The following is a 20,209-nucleotide window of genomic DNA, read 5'->3' on the forward strand; positions in this document are numbered from 1 at the left end:
CCACTGGAGGCAAGATGTAGAGAACCCAAATTCAACTTTAATTATCAAACACAAGATTAAACATAAAACAAAAACATGATGAAGCATGGAAACTAGAAGCAAGAACATAGACTAGACACAATCCTACAATACTCGACAAAGACACAGGGCAAACATGAGGGCTTACAAGACAAGGAACACCTGTGAACAATGATCATGATGTCATTAACCAATGACAACACACATGGCAGGATCACATGACAAACAGGGAATCACATGGCAAGACATAGAAACATGACAATGACAAGAAACAAAACCCAAACCGTGACACTAACATTGTTTTTATGAAACTAGACATTTCAAACATGGATCCAAGTAACAAAAGTAAATGTAGTTGCATTTAGCAGCATAGCATGATATAATCCACACTCCTTGCATCATAAGAATATGTTTCAACAAACCCTTGAATGAACACCAAGACAGATGAAAGCAATATTTAAAATAAACATTTTCTATGTTTAGCATTTAGCAGATGGCAATAAGGAAGAGTGGTGACCACAATTACACGTTTATTTACAATGAAGTTTTTGCAATATCGGTCAACATCTATTCATTCGTATCAAGTGCTTTTCAATTTAATTTGACTTTTGATCACATAACGCTTTGCATTTCTGTGAAATATTACTCTTTTAGTTTTTTATTGTTTTGATCATTTTTATGACTAAGAAAGACACTTGAGCAATAGGTTGAGTTCATGTGGGATTTCTGAATAGCTGGTTTGGATTTATGAGTACATAAGGAATAATGTCTGTGGTTAATATTACTTGAAACATTCACGATTTATTCTATCGCATTAAGTACACAGTCAGAACTCAGACATTAATTTTTAAGCAGCTGTTTTTCTTTATATCTAAGTTGCTGACAAGTTTCTAAATAAGGGGCTGTACAGTGCAAGTGCACTTAGGGCTTGTCCGAATCTACTTTAACGACGGGTGCATGGTCTAAAAGGGTCGTCTCTATTCTCTTAATGAGTAATGGGTGTGTTTTGGGCGTAACGTGCAATAAACCAATCAGAGTCTTATCTCCCATTCCCTTTAAATCCCAGTTGCACTCGCGCCATGGCGGATTCGCCATTTACATGATGGAATTTGATAGTGGAAAGACTAAACGCTTCTCCAGAGAGGAAATGGATCTGTTCATGCACAAGGATCTTTATGTACACAATAATACTCTTTTACATTGTAATTCTTTTATTTTTAACATTTGGCTGGTTTGTGTGCTGCTGCGCATCCATGTGTGTAATAAACAGAATGTAAATATTGCACCATTGACATTAGACCAGGTTTTTGTTGGTCAATGGCGAGGTCTATTGCCTCAAAATAGCAACGTGCCAAAACACACCTCGTTTTCAGGTCACGAACGCGCTCTATCGCCCCAGTAACAAATGAGCGGAGCTAGAGGTAACTCTCTACCCTGGAAATAGGTAACCATCTCTCCAGCTCTGTGACAGGAAGACTGGACCCACTCCAGTTTGCTTATAAAGCTAAACGTGGACTGGAGGATGCAACTCTAACTCTCTTGGACACTGTGACCAGACAGCTGGACTCATTACACACTCACACAAGGATTTTATTTATGGACTTTTCCTCTGCTTTTAATACTGTACACATATACACACTTCTGCAACACTTAGTCAAGCTTCAGGTCCACCCAATACAGATTTTATGGATAAAGAACTTTTTACAGGATAGACCACAACAGGTGCGTGTGAACGGTTTTAATTCGAGGAAACAGCTTTTAAATACTGGGCTCCCCCAAGGATGTGTTCTATCTCCTGTTCTTTTCTCTGTTTACACAAACAATATATCCTGCAACAGGGATGGAATGTTTCTTTTTAAGTATGCCGATGATATGGCCTTAGTAGCCCATTTGTCTGATACTAAGGCACTGTCTGTTTACCATAAGACAGTTAATAATCTGGTCACAACATTCCAAGAAATTTCCCTGGAGCTCAACATTGATAAAACCAAGGAGCTGTGCTGTCAGAGTAGGGAAACCAAGAATACACAGCAAATGTTTCAACCCCTCAGCATCAATGGTCAGCCAGTTGAACAAGTCAATGTTTTTAAATACCTTGGGACAGAGATGGAGACATCTCTGTCTTTCTCACAGCACGCAGACACTGTGTATAAGAAAGTCCAGCAGAGCTTATACCTGCTGAGGAAACTTAGAGATTTTAGTGTGAGCAAGGATATTTTAATTAGGGTCTACAGGTCACTCATTGAATCCATACTCACTTTCAATATCTCAGCCTGGTATAATGCCCTCACCGTCAAGTACAAATCCAAACTTGCACGAATAATAAATCAAGCCAGTAAGATAATAGGCTTCCCTCAAACTCCCCTAACAGAACTTCACACTCGGTCAGTATTGAGGAAAGCCACTACATTCACACAGGATCCCACCCACCCCTTTAACCAATCCTTTCAGTTATTGCCATCAGGTCGACGCTACAGAGTCCCACTTGCAAGGAAAAACATACAAAAATTATTTTATTCCCACGGCCATTACTACACTGAACAATCATATATAGAACATATCACATTTTTGCATTTTGCACATGTCTGTATATTTAATGTAGCTAAATTGTTTTGAGTGTATTTATGTTTTCTTTTTGTATGTGTTTTTATGTTATCTGAGCCTGCCTTGTCAAAGACAAATTTCTGTCACCTGTGACAGACAATAAAGTTTTTCTAATCTAATCTAATCTAATATAAATCCAGAGTTCTCGCGAGAGCACAAGTTGAATTTGCTCAGCGAGTTACTCTGGCGTCGAGTAATGATGCTAATTAACTATGCCCCTGTATCCGAGCTGCACCAATCACATCGGGTTATCTGATATAGGCGGGACAGAGGCGAGATGACGACAGCGCTGTGACGACGAAGTCATTAGTAAACATTGCAGGATGGCTATGGATGAACACCAGTTGTTTGAAACGGCTTTGCCGCTACAATGAACGAGTTAGACTTGGCTTTTTATCTAAAAGAGGAACAGAAGACGCCGCTCGAATCCTTCCTTTGCAAGAAGGGCGTTTTTGCTGTTTTGCCGATTTTTGAGAAACAGTGACCTTGTTTGTGAAATAGGCTACTGTTTGTGGGTTCTTTGTGCAAAAACAATTTGCCTTGTGCTATAACTTCCCCCTTATTCTAGCCTGTAATGCAATTATCTAACATTACTGTATTATAGGCTGTTGAATACATTTGGTTCAGCTGTAATAAATTGCATTTCAAATATATCGATTCCTGTAATAATAATTCTTTATTCATGTTCTGTGATATTTATTAATCAGGATGATTAATACCACTACCACTACCTTTGCAGCTCACAAGTCCTGCTCAGACTACAGGCTACAGGGACCAAGCCATTGATTGCCTTGGCACCCAGTTGGACACGTCAACTGGTAGGATAATTAATATTTTATCATTCAATGGTTTTATGCGTTCTGTGTGATAAATCTTACAATTAAATACAATCTATATTTCCTTTATAGGACAGTGCTTCATCGTCCATGATGATGGCTACCTTCAGGCCAAAAAAAGTCTAATCTTTGATGTAAGTAGCAAGCCAGGTTATCTATCCATGATAGGTCAAACATGTTATCAAAACATTTACATACATATTGATCACCATTAAATGCAAAATAAAACAGTCAGATAATTGAATACTGAAAATCAATTTTCAAATGATGACCAAAACGTTCCGCAAAAACATGTATGCATGTAAAGGTGACGTGAGAAACTAAACTTTTCCGTGTTGGTTTGTCATCAACAGGAAACACAGCAAATTGATTATTCTGAAATGGATATCAGTTCAGAAACATGGCCTCAGAACCTGCCGCTGATCCCGCTGACTCCAGTTTTGTCCCTGACACGAGCCCCTCCACCTCTACCATAGGAAGCACAGCAAGCAAGACAATATAGAGGATGGAAAGAGAGGAAGTGGCTTGTTAATGAGTCCAAACTCATGCACTATTTGTGGAGCTGCAATGTGTGATGTGAACCAAAATATGAAAACATCTGGCAGCAGGATCAGAGTCATATGTAAATGTAATAGTGGACACACTGGAGATTGGGAATCATGCCCAACTGTCCGTGGAATGGCGGAGAACAACCTGTTAGCAGCAGCAGCAGTAACACTCTTCACTGGTGCTACTCACACAGACATTGCTGATTGGGCAGGGCTTTTGAACCTTCAGCTGCCCCATAAAACCACCAACTACAGCATACAGTCCAGCTACCTGATTCCAGTTATCACAGAAGAATACAAGAAGCAGGAGGACACTATAAGAGCAAGACTCATCTGCCAGACTCTGGATGGTGAGGGAGTGCAGATCTGCGGAGATGGACCAGGCCATTCCTGCAAATACACAACGTATTCCTTCATGGATGACTCCACCAATCAGATAAAGGTAAAAATAATCAATAATAAATATAATAATAGATCCAAAACTTCAGTCATTGTTCTAAAAAAGTCTTATCAGAAATGTAATCAACAGTCGGCAGTAACCCTTACTTGTTCCCTCTAGGTGACCCAGGCCAAAAGTTCTGTTGCCATGGAGCCACAGGGTGTCAAGAAAGGACCGGAAAAGCTCCTAGATGAAGGGATCGATGTATAAAGGTTGTCACAACCGACAGACATCCCTCTATCAGGAAAATAATGAGGGAGGATTTTCCAAATATAGTACACCAGTTTGGTCCATGGCATACCGGAAAAGGTTAGTCTATTGTTGTTAGTGTAAGCTATTGTGCACAACTCCTGATACTTCTGCTGTTCTGTCTGGGGGTTTCTCTGTGTATCACAATTACCATACAGAACAAGTACACTGTTTTTATAATGCTCTTCCTTATTTTAATTCAGGAATAAAACAAAAAGTTGGTTTTGGCATCCAATCACAAGAACTGCATGGACCTTGCTCCTTGGATAAAGAGTGTGAGCAATCACATGTGGTGGAGCTGTAGCTCATTAAAAGGAGATCCAAAGGTACACAATCATATAGTGTGTGCAGAATGATTTTCTGATCATATTTTTTCTATAATTCCAAACCACATTAATCTTAATAACTACAATTAATTTGGTATTTAATCATTTATAAGTGAAGGCTGGAAATGAAAAACGCCTTATATTCAGGTGTGCATAATTATTAGGCACGTTTTCCTTTTACAGATAAAATAAGCCAAAAAAGAGATTTAACTCAGACTTAAGTCAAAAATGATTAAATCCCCATGAGAAGGATGCAATACTAATGCAATACTAGAGATTGCAGTTAAGGCATGACCATTGGAAAGTGAAATACTCATTGGGTCAGCAGGGTCGACACAAAAACAGGTGGAGAAGAAAAGACACGTTAACTGCAAAATAATGAAGAATTAAGGTGAAGAAATAAGTGTGAAAGCATCAGGAACCCTTAAGTCTCCAGCGCCACCATTTTCCTGAACTGCAACCTACCTGGAGTCTCCAGAAGTGCAAGGTGACATATTGCAAAGGCAAAGTCTAATTTATTTCTCATGTGCATATTGTAAGCAGGTATAATGCACAGTGGAATGTCACTGCTGGCTTGCACACGTCACCTTAGGACATCTTATTTTACTTATTAGGGTCTATTTTTCATCCTGTATGTTAAGACAATGCTGAAAAGATTTCTGCCTGTGCTCTAATGTTACTGTCAGGAATTGCTGAGATGATGGAAGTCAATTCTCCATCATATCTGTGGGGTCCATCGCTGGGAAGAAGATGGCATGGAACATAAATGCTGCCAGCGGACGAGCAAAGGAGGAATGCACGCCTACTGAAAGACCTGGAACTAGTGGCTCTGTTCAAACACACAGGCATGTTTATCAAACACTTCACAGCTAGTGAATTGGCTCCATGCATTTTAGTTTCTGTGGGAACTATTTCTGTGAAACTGGTTTACAATGTATTAGGTGGTAATATTGGTCAGTAAAACAGTGAATTCAATAGCAAGTAAAAGCAGTTTATTGGAGATAAAGTCAGCAGTAAAGTAGTGAGTAGTCAGATAGTGCAAGTGTCCAGGAACAATCGCTCTTGGTAGCGCAGGGACGCTGATGAACAACCCGGTCTCTCGAGATGGTGAAGGGATGAAGGATGTCCAATGCGATCGCTGCAAAGACTCTGGGACCATTTACATTTACATTTAGTTATTTAGCAGACGCTTTTGTCCAAAGCGACTTACAAATTAGGACTAAATTAAGCGAGTTATCGTGAAGAGGCAAGAAACGACGCAAGAAGTGCTCAAAATAATCAGAGTAGCATAAGCCCGATAAGCGAGGATTTAAACCTCTTTTTTATTTTATGAGGTTAAGTGCTCACGGAAGAGATGGGTTTTCAGCTGTCTTTTGAAAGTTGTCAGGGATTCTGCATTCCGGATGAGGGTGGGGAGAGCATTCCAGAAGATCAGAACTTCCTTGGAAGAAGGGGGCAGAGAGAAGAGAACTGGAATGCCAGAAACAGGTGCAACACGGGAAACTCGAAGACAGACGGGAGACAAGAACACATTGGGAAACATCCACAACGATCTTACAACACAAGACGAAAACTGTGAGCATAAATAGGAGCCGCTGATCAGATGCAGCTGGCGCCGTAAATCAGCAGTAGTGCTCAGAGACCGCACCCACATGCACACACAACAACACGAGGCGAGAAAGAGTCAGGGAATTCATGAACCGGGACAAATATTGCACCACAGACGAGGAATATTACATAAAGCCAGTCTTCAACAGATCATGCACACGACTTGTAATCTGTTCAATGTATTGTTTATACAGTATTTTCTAATTTGTACCGTCTTTATTTCTGTTTCATCAGGACAACTTGAGGTCTTCCATAATGCCCTTCTCAAATACTGTCCCAAAAGATTGCACTTTGAATATGCAATAACGCAAGCGGGAACAATGTTGGCAGTCATGGACCATAACGAGAACCACGAAACACAACGAGAACAAGCAAAAACAGCGTCTGGTAAGTGCTAAACATATATTATATTGAACACTATATCCTCCTGATACTTCAGAGTTTTCAGCAATGCACATGTCAGTAATGATCTGCATGTAATTTATCGCCTAAATATATAAATTACCATATTTATCTTTTACAACATAGTACTTTTGCTGGTATAACTGGCATGAAATAATATAGCCTTCAGATCAGAATCATAACAGACCAAACTCCTCAGTCATGCTGGTTTTCATTTCCGGCCTCCAAAGACACATGTGGTTTTCCAAAAACAATGGATTGCCAGTCCTGTCAACCAGGAAACAACACAGACTTTCAGGAACAACATGATGGATGCAGTCATTCAGAGAAGGCTGGATCTATCAGGGAAATACCAAGACCCCTAATCCCATTTCAAAGTTCCCTGTTTGGCTGCTAACATCGCGTCCCAAAACCCTGGAAGGAGTATGTCATTGCCGGACACACATCAAGGTTCACAGGTCCAGACTCATAATGGTATGATATGGTTATAAATAAATAAATGGTCACCCACCCTGCTTTTCACTCTGTCACCACTGCCACCCAAAGTGCCTTTTATGTTATTATTGTTGTATATTGGGGAGGTGGTGGCGCAATGGATAAGACACATGCCTTTGGTGTGAGAGACCCGGGTTCGAATCCACTGTGAGACACCAATGTGTCCCTGAGCAAGACACTTAACCCCTAATTGCTCCAGAGGCGTGCGACCTCTGACATATATAGCAATTGTAAGTCGCTTTGGATAAAAGCGTCAGCTAAATGAATAAAAAAAATAAAATAAAAAATAAATAAAAAAATATTGTTTTTGTTATTGTTGAACAGCTATTGTAAAATAAATAATATTTCTCAGTTTGTGATTTCTCTCGTTCTCTGATCTCTCCTGTGCTAATCTGCCTTGTGTAGGCCGACAAGTTGTACAGTAAAAGGTGTTCAATCTCATACTGACTACACACCATGTGTTGTTAATAAAAATGATGTTTTAAAAGTGTAGATGTTGCAATAATGTATTTGAAGTATAAAATATTTCAATAATTAAAAGCAAATATTTTCAAGATGAAATAAAGCTCTGCTGTCTTGTAAGAGGTCAAAGGATGGGACCTGTGTGGCCAGTTATGTTGTTGCATATTTTTATTCACAGATATAGTCTATGCAACATATACAGTAATACCAACACAACAAAATATGCAACTATTATTCTTGTAATAGATTTGAATATCACCAGTTTATGAATTGTGTCGACAATTGTGTATGATAAAGACATGTAGTATAGGCTAATTACTTTATGCATGATTGGTGTCGGCACATACTTACTTTAAACATTTAAATTGCCTCCTCCGCCTTTTGAAATCCCACATAGACACCAGTCTCTGAGGGATGTTTTCTTCTCCCTTCAGGGCCCACTCCCAATACTATGCGGTAGGACACCAACCTGTTTTGACTTGTTGGCAAAGAAAACTTTGTATGAATAGCTAGACTACAAGTAAACAGGTGATCATGAAAGGCTATTTCAAGGGTGCTATGTCAGTTGGCATGTGTGCACATTTCGTGTATAGACAAACTGTATGGCATGGCTATACTACAATTGCATTGAACTATGCATCATGATTATTACAAAATCACTTACTTGGTGGACAGCTGTCCATTAGGTTCACTCGGCATGGGGCGTTTCTTCCAGTTGATCTTGTCTCAACGAAAAAATGGACAACTGCCAGGATAGGTTGGCATGTTCCACATTTACACCACCAGTCCGTGTTCGTTCTGATTCTCCGCTCGACCTCAGTCTGTTCGGCATCTTGTCTATCAGCTTCCAAAGTTTGTAACTCCTCGTCTGTGTATTCTGGCTCAAAACGATATGGTTGTGGATCTTGCTTTGATACCAAGTAAAAATCCTCTGACAATTCCTCAAAATCAACCATGATCACCAGTCACGTTCGCTACTAGCTAGTTAGTCACGTTGGTTTTGTTCACGGAAGTACCAACGGTGCTGCGCTAATCACTCCGCCCAAGTAGCAGTGCTTCGCCTTCTGAGAATATAGTTCCCAGTATGTATACGGTTAGAAGATGGCTGTGTCTCATGTGACCTTGTTATTTGTTCACACTGTGTCTATACAAATCACTACATGTAAATAGGAAAATGTTGGTGTTATTTTGTCACTTATTGGGATTAGTATGCTAGCTGGAGCCGTTTACCTCCAGTCTTTGTGCTAAGCTAGCGGTGGGTGCGTCAGACAGAACTACGGCACGCACGGAGATGAGAAGGGTATGTATGGACTTATCTAACTCTGGGGGATACGGTGAATAAGCTAAAGTCCCAAAAAGTCGGCGTGTTACTTTAAATGGACCTTTTACAGATTGTGATGACGCGTTTAAACAGTCATCCTTATCGTAAATTTTTCATATTTAAATTTTTTTTTTTTTTAAATGAATGTACATTCATAACACTAGGCTTTGTTATATTACCTGTGTATCAAAAAAAATAAATAAAAAAAAATAGGCCTATTTCACGCTGCTAATTGACATCTTTCTCTCTTTCTGACTGCCGTTATCAATCTCTCTTTCTTTCTTTTTTTTTTAACTCTTTTTGAAAGTTGTGAAAACCCGATTCAGGAGTTTTTCTTTTGCTATTAGCAAATGGGAACACAAAATATATATATAATGTAGTCTCTCATTCACTGCTATATAAGTTTACCCAACTATGACGACTTCTGCTTCTGAGAAACCCGGAAATGTGAAAGTTTTACCTTGGCAAACATTTTTACACTAGAAAGTAACTTTTTTTTTTTTGATTTCATAAGTGTGTTGTTACAATCTCTACAGAATGTTTAATGACAAACTAAAAACTTTAAGCAGAGATTTATTCACTTTTCAGTTAAGTCTAATCGAAGGCACATGTCCCTTAATGTACTGTATAAAATAATATGCATGATAAAATATCAATCAGTCGAGTTACTTGTTAATAGCTCTTTATAAGGAAGCAGCCTATCTGTACAAAGTCCAGACTACCAACACAGTGCAAATGCTCTTTTTTGCAATGCAATGCATCTAATCTTCTACAACAGACTCTTGTTCAGCCTATTTCTTGGCTCAAAAGGCAGGAAACGAACAGACACAAAAAAGGCAACAAGGGCTTGAAAACAACTTGTTCAAACAAATTCGGTTCTATTGGGGAAACGGATAAAAAAAGGCTGTTAACACCTTGTCATACATTTCATTACGCTAAATCACTATCATAAAAACAAAATGCTGACATCATAAAGCTTTGTTTTGTGAGGCATCACATAAAGAGCAACTTTGCTTATTGTAAAAATGTACATTCTGTCATCATTTGCCCACCCTCATGTTGTTTCAAAGCTGTACGAAGAATACCAGGGTCCAAACAACACCGGACCACACTAACTTTCACTGTATGATAAGGAAGCAAAGTGATATAGGTTTGGAAACGACATCATGGTGAGTAAATTACAGATTTTTTTTTTTTTTTTGGATGAACTATAGCCAAAAAAAAAAAAAAAACTGTTGTAAACAGCAATGAAACATGCAACTATGAATTTCTTTTGTCACCATTCCTTAAGTGGCGAATTTATTCAAACTTAATACATAGTTGGTCAATGCAACAGGCTCATAATAATACATTTCTTCCACTCAAAACCTACTTGCAATGATTGAAGATTACATATTTTACATATTTTGACCAGGCTGAATGAGAATTTACACAAGCAAAATTTTATTTAAAATAGTGCCAAAAGCAAATTTGTTATAACTGAGTCAGTTTTCAGGAGTTTATTTTTATAGTCGCATGATGACCCGAGAACTTCCTTAATTCTTTTTTTAAATCCCTTTGGCAACAGTTTGTTGGGTTAGTGTTTCTCTGCAGTTCCTTTTTTGAAGAAAGGAACACACAGAAACATAAGATTGTTCATTCACACCTTTTTAGGGACAAAGTATGAAATTTGAAAATACTTGAAAGAAAGTATGAAAGATGTCAATGCAATCAGATATTGGGGCACTTTGAGATTCTGACATTAAAAAAGGGTTCCAGCGAAATTATCTACATTCAAAACACAATACATGCATGATAACAAAAGCAGAAGAAATAATATTTTACACTTTAAATTATTGCGAATAAAATAATAGATACAAAATAGCGATACAGAAAGTTTAATATAAAGCAGAGATAATATACAACATAAGAATTTATTTAACAAACCAAAAAAGAAACTATGATATCATGAGTGAGCGATGCCTGAATCAAAACCACACACCCTAACACTAAGACAGAAGTCCAAGAGATATGGGAGTTTCCAACTTGACTCAAAAAAAGCTGAGGCCATTAAATGGGAAAATGTGAATCATAATTCTAGAGTCATGTTTTTAAATGTTCCAGAAAGACCTAGACACAAATTCTAACTTGAAAATATAAAAGAAAAGAGAAGCATTTGGCTTACACTGAGATGTTTTATAGTAGCAAAAGCTATACAGTAACTGACCTAAAACTACATTTACATACACTTTGATAAAAGATTAAAATAAAAAAATTGTCTCTTAAAATTGCTCTCAAACCCTCACAATAAAAAGGTGTGCAGAAACTTAAGTTCAGAATTCATTTGAATAGCATTCAGGGATCATCAGGACGGATCAGAAAGAATGCTTTCAAACCAATAAAGTAATCAAGCAAGGTTTTGCACATCATTTATGCCATAATTTCCATCAGAGCTGTTTCCCTTGCCAATTTATGACATCTATATTTAATTAAGGCATTGTCTATTTACAATGAGTGCAAAAACAAAAGCTATTTTTAACTAGCTCCGCCCACCACTGCTCAATTTACCTTTAGTACAAACAGCGCATTACTACTATTTACACTTTGTGATTATTTTTGACATTTTTTTTCTAAATGTCGACAAAAAACTATTGCGAAATGATGGTGTTTCCATTAACTGATGTTATGTACTAAAACTTCATTTTTCCTCTCGCACTTTATTTTACTCATACACCACGTCTACACTGGACACGTGTCGCATTAAAAACAAACATTATAATCAATGATCCTGTTCATGCAAAAGGATTTGGACCAGGCACGTCACAAGCATTGGGTGGAGACCAGTGTGAGTTAGATTAAGCATTCACCCTTTCCAATTCGGTCCATTCACTATGGCCTTCCCGGTCGAGGGACGTTCACGTTTGCAATCCCCACGTATTTCGCCGCGAATCACTTCGTTTCGGTGAGTTCGACACGGCTTGCCATTGCGAACTTTCTGGAAAAGCTTGGTAAACACCTTCTGAATAATATTTGGTCTGTTGTCCAAGTAGGTGTGGATCAGAGTCTCATTGATGTATTCATAAATCAAATTTAATTCATTTCAGTCCGTCGAGGTCAGACGCCCGCGAGAGTAAAAACATGAACTCACCAGAGAGTCGCTTTATGGTAGAAAATGAACTTGTAATTCTACTTTAAACAGACAGATGTTCAATGCTGTACAGCTACTGGATTTTAAGCAATCTATAGTATAAAGTGCTTTTTAAATAAACGTGACGTGACTCGACTAGAGAATTGAATTGCAGAGCTTGTGTAAACAAATCCACATCGCTATGATCAGATGCTTTCTCAACAGCTGTTTTCTGATTTTTTTTTAGTTAATTTTGTTATTGAGAAGAAAGCGCACAGCACATATTTACACATTCATCTAAACATCGCCATCATTAGTGTGAAAGGTGTTGGATGTTCGCTAACAGTATACCGGTTGAACTTCCTTTTACCCCTAAGCGAAGAATAAAAAAAGTATATCAGAGCCTTTTGCACAGCCGAAGTTGTGTTGACAGTCTTAAGCCATTGCACACGCCCAATATAGACAAGGTGCAAGTGTGTAATAGGCACTGCATTTACATCCAGAAAAAACTATATAAATAAAGGTTAACATCTAGTTACAAACAGTTCCATGCAAGTTGAGAATTTGTCAATATAATGGAGTTAGTATAATTTAGAATTAAATCTCATGTCCAATGTGTTGATCTTTGTCCACTGACAGAATACATCAGATTTTGTTCACACAACCAATTCAAATTTGATTAGCTATCCGATATCTAGTACGGTTTGATGGGGGGATGGGGGGGGGGGGGGGGGGGGGGCACTCCCTACCGCATCCCTTTGACTTCTGCTCTCAGATCAGGCATAGATGAGCTCATCTTGAGTTAATAAAGCCTCTTCAACACTGCATTTAAATCCACTCCTGTCCTGATCGTCCAGTGGACACTGGTGGCCTTGAAGTTCCAAGAAGCAAGAGAGTAGTGGGTACCAGCACAACCAAAAGGGACACATTTGCACGTATATTGCTTGCACCATCCTGCCTGCTTGCTTCTGGAAGTCACTTCAATGTCAAGGATTTGGCTAAATGCTGTGCCAAGACTATTTCCTCAAACGCAGATTAACATACAAATGCTGAAACTGACACAAACAACACACAGACCCAACTGATCTGCAAACAACAGTGTGGACAATCCAGTCTAATGGTCAGATTTGGGAAAATTAAAAAAAATCCCTGCCGTGTGAACACAATGTAGCGATTAAGCAGAGGGTTGATTTATGAATACATTAAAAGATCATTTTTGTCATTTTTAACAAACTAAGTTTATCATAGAAAGCTGACTGAGAATCTTTGAAAAACAAAGATTGTCCTTGAGAAAGAAGATTTGCATGTCGATAAGATGACAAAAAACAAACAAACACATTCTGTGGATTTGTTATGGTTTCTCCACCAAACTCTGCAGACATTTTCACAGAAGCAGATGTGTCCATTTCTAGAAAGTAAAATAAGCAAGAAGAATTTGTTTAGAGCAGCAAAAACAGGAACAATGTACTGAATAACATGCTGACCTGAGAAGTAAAGAACTAGATTTTGATCTTGATCAAATTACTTGTACTGAAATTAAAGATGACAAAGCATGAACTTCAATGAATGCTCAACTTTGATTTTAAACAAGGTAAATCAGGCTGTTTCAGTCCAGAAACTCAATGATGAGCAATTATCTTACCATCATTATTTTGCTTATGCAGCTTCTTTTGGTGCTTCTTTTGGAGCTTCTTCCATATTTTTGTCTTTTGGATTCAGAGGCACATTGACTATGAAATCACAAATATAAACAAACCGGAGTCAAGGACAGCTAATAACTAAGAGTGTCAAAAAACTGATTTAGGAATTATAAACATTGCTATGCTTATGTCAACATTTTTCCAGTGTCTTTATCATCATCATAATGTGATGATATAATTTACTTTTTAGAGAACATGCAGTAGAATTGTAATTGACAAAGAGAACAAACCACTGTTAATACAAGTAAAATTGTTATGTCCATCTATATAAAGGACTACTGATGTAATTATTTATCTGAGAAACCAAACATTTTTTTTAAATAAACTTACCACTAAAATAAACTTACCACTGCATTCTTCAGCTTTACCAGCGGTGTTATCAGCAGGGTTTTTATTTTCTGCCGTTTCGACCCCTTGATGTTTAAACAAATAATAAACAATCAGCCATAAAATGAAATACAACTCGCTTTTATATTATGCTGACAGTCCTAAAAAGTTGGAAGCGAACTGATGCCTTGGTGCTCAACTAGCGATTAAACTACCTGGATTCACTCAGTTAGTAATGATTTATGAAAGAATAATTGTATTAAAAACAACTCCAGAACAAACCATAATCACATTAGCTTTACTGAGAATATACCATAGATTTTTTTTGAATGTTTGTATTAAGTGATGACAGGTTATTACATCTTACCGTTACCGTTTGACTGTGTTAGAGTATATTGTCTAGGGCTGTAATCTCCCAGTCGATTATTGGTTGATACGTTCTGGCTCGACCCAAATTCTGATTGGTCGATTTTTTTGCCACGTTCATTTCATCAGTTTTGCCGTGTTCATTTCATCAGGTATAGTTCATTTAGGCGGACAACAAGGCTACTAAGTATTGCGCTCAGTCGACCAAGATTTTCTTTGGTTGATTACAGCCCTAATATTGTCCTTTAGTATTATCAGTGAGAAAGAAAGAAGATCCATGAGTTTATCATGCACAATGGTACAGTGAAAGAATTACTACTAATAAACCATATATATTCATTAAATATAACAAAAATGTTGGCCTAAATGCCCACTCATAAACAAATACATACATACAACTATGTAAGGGATAATGTATAGCGAGGCGGTTGTTATAGCGAATACACCCCCGACAGGCTGATCGGGACCTCGACACGAAGCGAAGCTTGAATCAGCCTGAAGGGGTTGTATTCGCTATAACCGCCTCGCTCTACATTATACCGCTTATTACATGGCTACCTACCAAATAAATCAATAATTTGACACAAAATATTGATTTAAAAAGGAGTTTATTGATTTAAAAATGACTGTATTGCTTCCGCTAAAGAAAATAGTCCGTTTCGTCTCTACGGTTAGAATCCTGCGTCCATAGCAACGCTCTGTTTTTCATGGCAACGGTGTGTTATACTTAGCAATATTTGGTGATAACAGACCGCATTCTACATTAGAATTCAACCAAGCCATGTAATAAAAGATAAAATCACTTTTGAAGGTATATCTTTAAAGGGCTTTATTTTAAGTCCTCTGTTCTCACTGCACCATGTTGCATCTGTGCTGTTTATGTATCTGATACCATGATCCATACTGTATCTCTGTAATGCTGACTAAAAGTTTTCTGATAGTTTGAGTGTTTTATATTCCTTAACACAGTCATGTCTAATCAATGTGATTAGATCAAATATTCACAGCCTGTAATGGAAGAATTGCAACAGGAAACAACTAGCGTTTACAGAAAAACAGTCCTTAAATGTGACCCTGGATCACGTCACCAGTCACGAGTCGCACGGGTATATCTGTGGCAATAGCCAACAATACATTGTATGGGTCAAAATTATAGATTTTTCTTTTATGCCAAAAATCATTAGGATATTAAGTAAAGATCATGTTGCATAAGGATATTTTGTACATTTCGTACCGTAAATATATAAAACATTTATTTTTGTGAGTGAATGCAGCACAATCGCCAACATAAATAAACAACTTTAAAGGTGATTTTCTCAATGGTAAGATTTTTTTGCACCCTCAGATTCCAGATTTTCAATAGTTGTATCGTCAGCCATATATTGTCATATCCTAACAAACCATACGTCAATGGAAAACTTATTTATTCAACTTTATACAACTGTATACATCTCAATTTAAAAAAAAAAAAATTACCCATGTGAAAAATTACCCGGTTTTGTGGTCCAGGGTCACAAATGGTTGTCTAATTGAAATAACGATGGTGCTGTTATTTAAGAATATGCTCGAAATAAAATATGTTGGAAAATGACATACCTTTTTCCTTTCTATATAGAAAGTTCAACCACCCTGAAGAGAGAAAAATTGTTAATAATATTTATATGTGTATTGAATGACCCCATTCAAATATTTGTATACTAAATTACAGGTTGGGCACAACTGACACGGAAGGTCCTTGCACACCGAGTCTGAAATTTCCGCATGCGTTTTTTCGCATTCAGTGGCTCTAAATTGTCAAAACACCTCTTAAAATGCTTATTGCAGATGCGAAAAACGCAGAAAATCGAACCCGATCCAAATTTTTATATGACGGACGAAAGTTTCGGACTCAGAGTGCAAGGACCTTTACTTCAAAACTTACCCCCTATACATGGTTTCTCTCCCCAGCTTTCAGGAACACATTCTGGTATAAAAACAAAAAACAATTACAAGTTGATCAATTTAACAGACGATGGGGTCACAGAAGGTGTTTTTGCACTTTCCACAAATTTTTTATTTTTTATTTTAAAAGCTGAACTTTTTTTAACAATGGAATGTACAAAGTAATGCAGTGAAATGCACAAATGCGTTCTGTGTAAACAGCCCCTAAAAGTAGGCCTACTGTACAGTATAATTCAAAATTCAGCATGTTAATACTCTAAATATGTGCTCTAGCACTTCAAATTATTTCTAGCATTGCACACTGAATAACCAACACGTAGTGCTAAAAATTTTCACAAGAAGAATGCAATTAGTTTTCTTGTAAAACAGGGCTAAAATTAGAGATGAACACTTGCTTCTCTATGCTTACCCTCTATTTTACAACATTAACAGCACTATAAGTCTAAATTGTAATGAAATCTGTCTCCAAATACACCTTCACAATAATACACTACTGAGTGACTACATAGCGGTTACAGTGTTTCCCACAGGATTTTTTGAGGACATTTTCAACAGCAACGAGAATACTTTTTGTGCGCCAAAAAAACTAAATATTGACTTTATTCAGTCATTTATTCTCTTCTGTATCAGTCTCTGGCGCGCGTTCACGAGAGCACATGCGTGACATTCTCGTCGCTTCATAAAATTAAGGTTGAACCACTGTAGTCACATGGACTATTTTAGCGATGTATTTCCTACCTTTTGGGCATTCAAAGTGTTAATTAAATAGCTGTCAATGGAGCCCCTCCTGCTTGTGTGATTTCATCAAAAATATCTTAATTTGTTTTCCGAAGATGAACGAAAGTCTTACGGGGTTGAAACGACATGAGGGTGAGTAATTAATGACAGAATTTTCATTTTTGGGTGAACTAACCCTTTAAATGCATCAATCTGGTGCAGTTTGAGAGTTTAAAATTAGAAGCTTCAACTCATGTTCAAAAGTGAACAGAATAAAAACTCAAATGTCTTTTTAGTTGTGATATAGTGTTTCAGATGTTTTAGGAAGCCAAACATTTAGAATTAATTTAGATTTAGATATTAATATTAATAATAATAATAATAATAATAATAGATATAACGTATAGTAATGAATAGTAATAGTAATAAAACAGTAATATATTGTAAAACAAATACACTGTAAAATAACAAGTATATAATTTTACTTTAAAGTAGGAAATTACTAGCGAGCTGATCGCATGAGCAAAATCGCAGCCTTTTGTGATTTGATAAGGGCACTAGGCCAAATCACGCTTTAGATTTTAGCTCATTTCACAGATACTTTGCCAAAGTAATAGCACAAACCACAACGTTAGAGACATTTTAGGTTTGTATGAGAAGTTTAACAATATGTTCGATTCATGAAACTGTGACAGATTAGATTGGTGGGCCGCCAGAGTCCAGTTACTGAATGGGAAACACTGAGTTGGATAAATGCAAGGGAATCTACAGACTCAAGCTTTTAGACATTATTACTCCTTCAAAAAGAAAATAACAACATAAAAAAACACATACTATATCTTAAAAGATATAATAACACAACAGGAAACCTACCGCGAAAGGATTCGCAGAATTTATACAGGACTGAGAAGAGGACGGCAAACAAGATCCCGAGGGTTCCGAGGGTCCCGAGGATCCCGCCGATCAGTGCAGCTGACCCAGCTCCGCCAGCTGATTCATCTGAACAAAAGAACACAAGAAAGAAACATAATACATCTACTAAATTACACAAGTGATTCATAATGCACTTCATAAAGGACTGCATAATGATCTCCAGGTCAAAACTATGAGCAATCACAGAAATCAATAAGTGTGATATATGACAACTAATGTTAAGCATGTTAATTTAATGGTCAATTTTGATTTAATATTGCTTAATCTATTTAACAGGGTTGAATGATCAAAACTCTTCGCAAAGAAGTCCAAACTGATCACACACCGCAACACCGGTTACATCACTTGCCCACCGATACCAATATCAGTATTTTCACTGCATTTGCGATTTTTTTTAATATACTGGGTAGAGAAACCAAATGAATATGAATCATATTAGTTGGCTTAATTTGTTTAGTAAATATTTATTTCCTTCAGTTATTTTCATGCTTAAGCATGTTCAAATGTATCGTAGCCTGTGTATTGTATGCTCAATCATATTTGATCTATCTTTTAATTGCACAGCACATTTAGAGATGCTCCAGCAGGACTCATTTCTGAGGATTGTCTCAGTGGTTCAAATGTTTAAACACCAGTGAAATATCACAATTCTCTATTCCAATGTTGATACTACAGCAAAAACTACTAGCCTAATTAATGTAAATTAAAAATATTATAAAAGACAAGTAAGCAGTCAGTAATAAAATAAGAACAAATAATCAAATTACAAATCGCACAAATAAATACAATAACACAAAGAAAGGCTACAAATGAAATAAACAGCAGTTTGTTTGTTTTTTCAGGTAGGTCTAACAGCAAGTTTTCAGGTACATGATTTGAATAAAGTAATCAAATGTGAAATAATACAGCATATGCATCACTGTAAAAATTAAATATAGATGAATCTTTATAAAGTTACAGAAGTAATCCAGTCAATAGCAGTAAGTGATTACTTTGTATTTTGTAGTTTGATTTACAGTAAAAAAAATACAGCAGCAGGTTTATTGGGCTGCTGTCCCTTTAAGACCGACTAAACGGATCCAATATAGCCTGCCTTACTGTACATGGTTTTCTTTGTTTACGTTCATTAAGATACAGTGCCCTACACAATTATTGAACCCCCTGGTAAATATGATCAAAATTGGCTGTAAAAAATAAATCTGCATCGATTATCCTTGTGATCTTTCATTCAAAAAATGTGCAAAATTCTAACCTTTCATTGAAGTAAAAGAATTGAAAGTGGGGGGAAATCACATTATGAAATAAATGTTTTTCTCCAAAACACGTTGGCCACAATTATTGAAACCCCTAGAATTTTTTACGAGTAAAATATCTCTGAAGTATATTCCCATTAATATTTACCTTTTTTAGTACACCAGGGTGACTAGGAACATGAAACTGTCCAGCTATGACTTCGTGTTTCACAGGAGTTTAAATATGAGGAAACACAAAGGCCAAATCCCCTTAATCATCCATCACAATGAGTAAAACCACAGAATATAGTTCTGATGCGTAGCAAAAGATTGTTGAGCATCACAAACTAGAAAGTGGCTGTAAGACAGTAGCTAAAGAATTGAAAATCCCAATTTTGACCATCAGGGCAATAATTAAGAAGTTATAACCAACTAAAGATGTTATGAATCTGCCAGGAAAAGGACGTGTGTCTATACTGTCTTAATGCATGGCGAGTATGAAAGTTTGAGTGGCCAAAGACTCTTCAAGGATCACAGATGGAGAATTGCAGAGATTAGTTGAGTCTTGGGGGTCAGAAA

General features: G+C 37.0%; 2 protein-coding genes across 6 annotated transcripts in view; one reads left to right on the top strand and one right to left on the bottom strand.

The window, feature by feature from the left end:
- The first annotated feature begins 313 nt into the window (after positions 1-313).
- On the top strand, positions 314-13,130 carry LOC309494527 (uncharacterized protein). 5 transcript variants are annotated; one of them, XR_014204335.1, is made up of 3 exons: positions 314-6,595; positions 6,863-7,015; positions 7,230-13,130. XR_014204335.1 is itself a non-coding variant. In XM_082163961.1 (3 exons), the coding sequence occupies exons 1-2, from the start codon at positions 3,990-3,992 to the stop codon at positions 4,653-4,655; spliced, it is 549 nt and encodes a 182-aa protein (XP_082020087.1). In that variant the 5' UTR covers positions 314-3,989; the 3' UTR covers positions 4,656-6,595; positions 6,863-13,130. The 5 variants fall into 5 exon arrangements, 1 of the variants encoding a protein (XP_082020087.1); XR_014204336.1 differs by having other exon boundaries at positions 314-5,020; positions 5,707-6,595; positions 6,863-13,130; XR_014204337.1 differs by having other exon boundaries at positions 314-3,592; positions 3,812-6,595; positions 6,863-13,130.
- Positions 10,576-20,209, bottom strand: part of LOC309494449 (uncharacterized protein) — a 114,200-nt gene continuing 104,566 nt past the window's right edge. The window contains exons 8-13 of the mRNA XM_082163815.1: positions 18,339-18,464; positions 16,729-16,770; positions 16,404-16,436; positions 14,462-14,527; positions 14,057-14,144; positions 10,576-13,822 (exon numbers count right to left, since the gene is read on the bottom strand). Of these exons, the coding sequence (XP_082019941.1) occupies positions 14,071-14,144; positions 14,462-14,527; positions 16,404-16,436; positions 16,729-16,770; positions 18,339-18,464 (341 nt within the window). The 3' untranslated portion in view covers positions 10,576-13,822; positions 14,057-14,070. The remainder of the gene's footprint in view (positions 13,823-14,056; positions 14,145-14,461; positions 14,528-16,403; positions 16,437-16,728; positions 16,771-18,338; positions 18,465-20,209) is intronic.

The sequence above is a fragment of the Leuciscus leuciscus genome, assembly GCF_965113295.1.
Source record: "Leuciscus leuciscus genome assembly, chromosome: 3".
In the NCBI taxonomy this organism is placed as follows: Eukaryota; Metazoa; Chordata; class Actinopteri; order Cypriniformes; family Leuciscidae; genus Leuciscus; species Leuciscus leuciscus.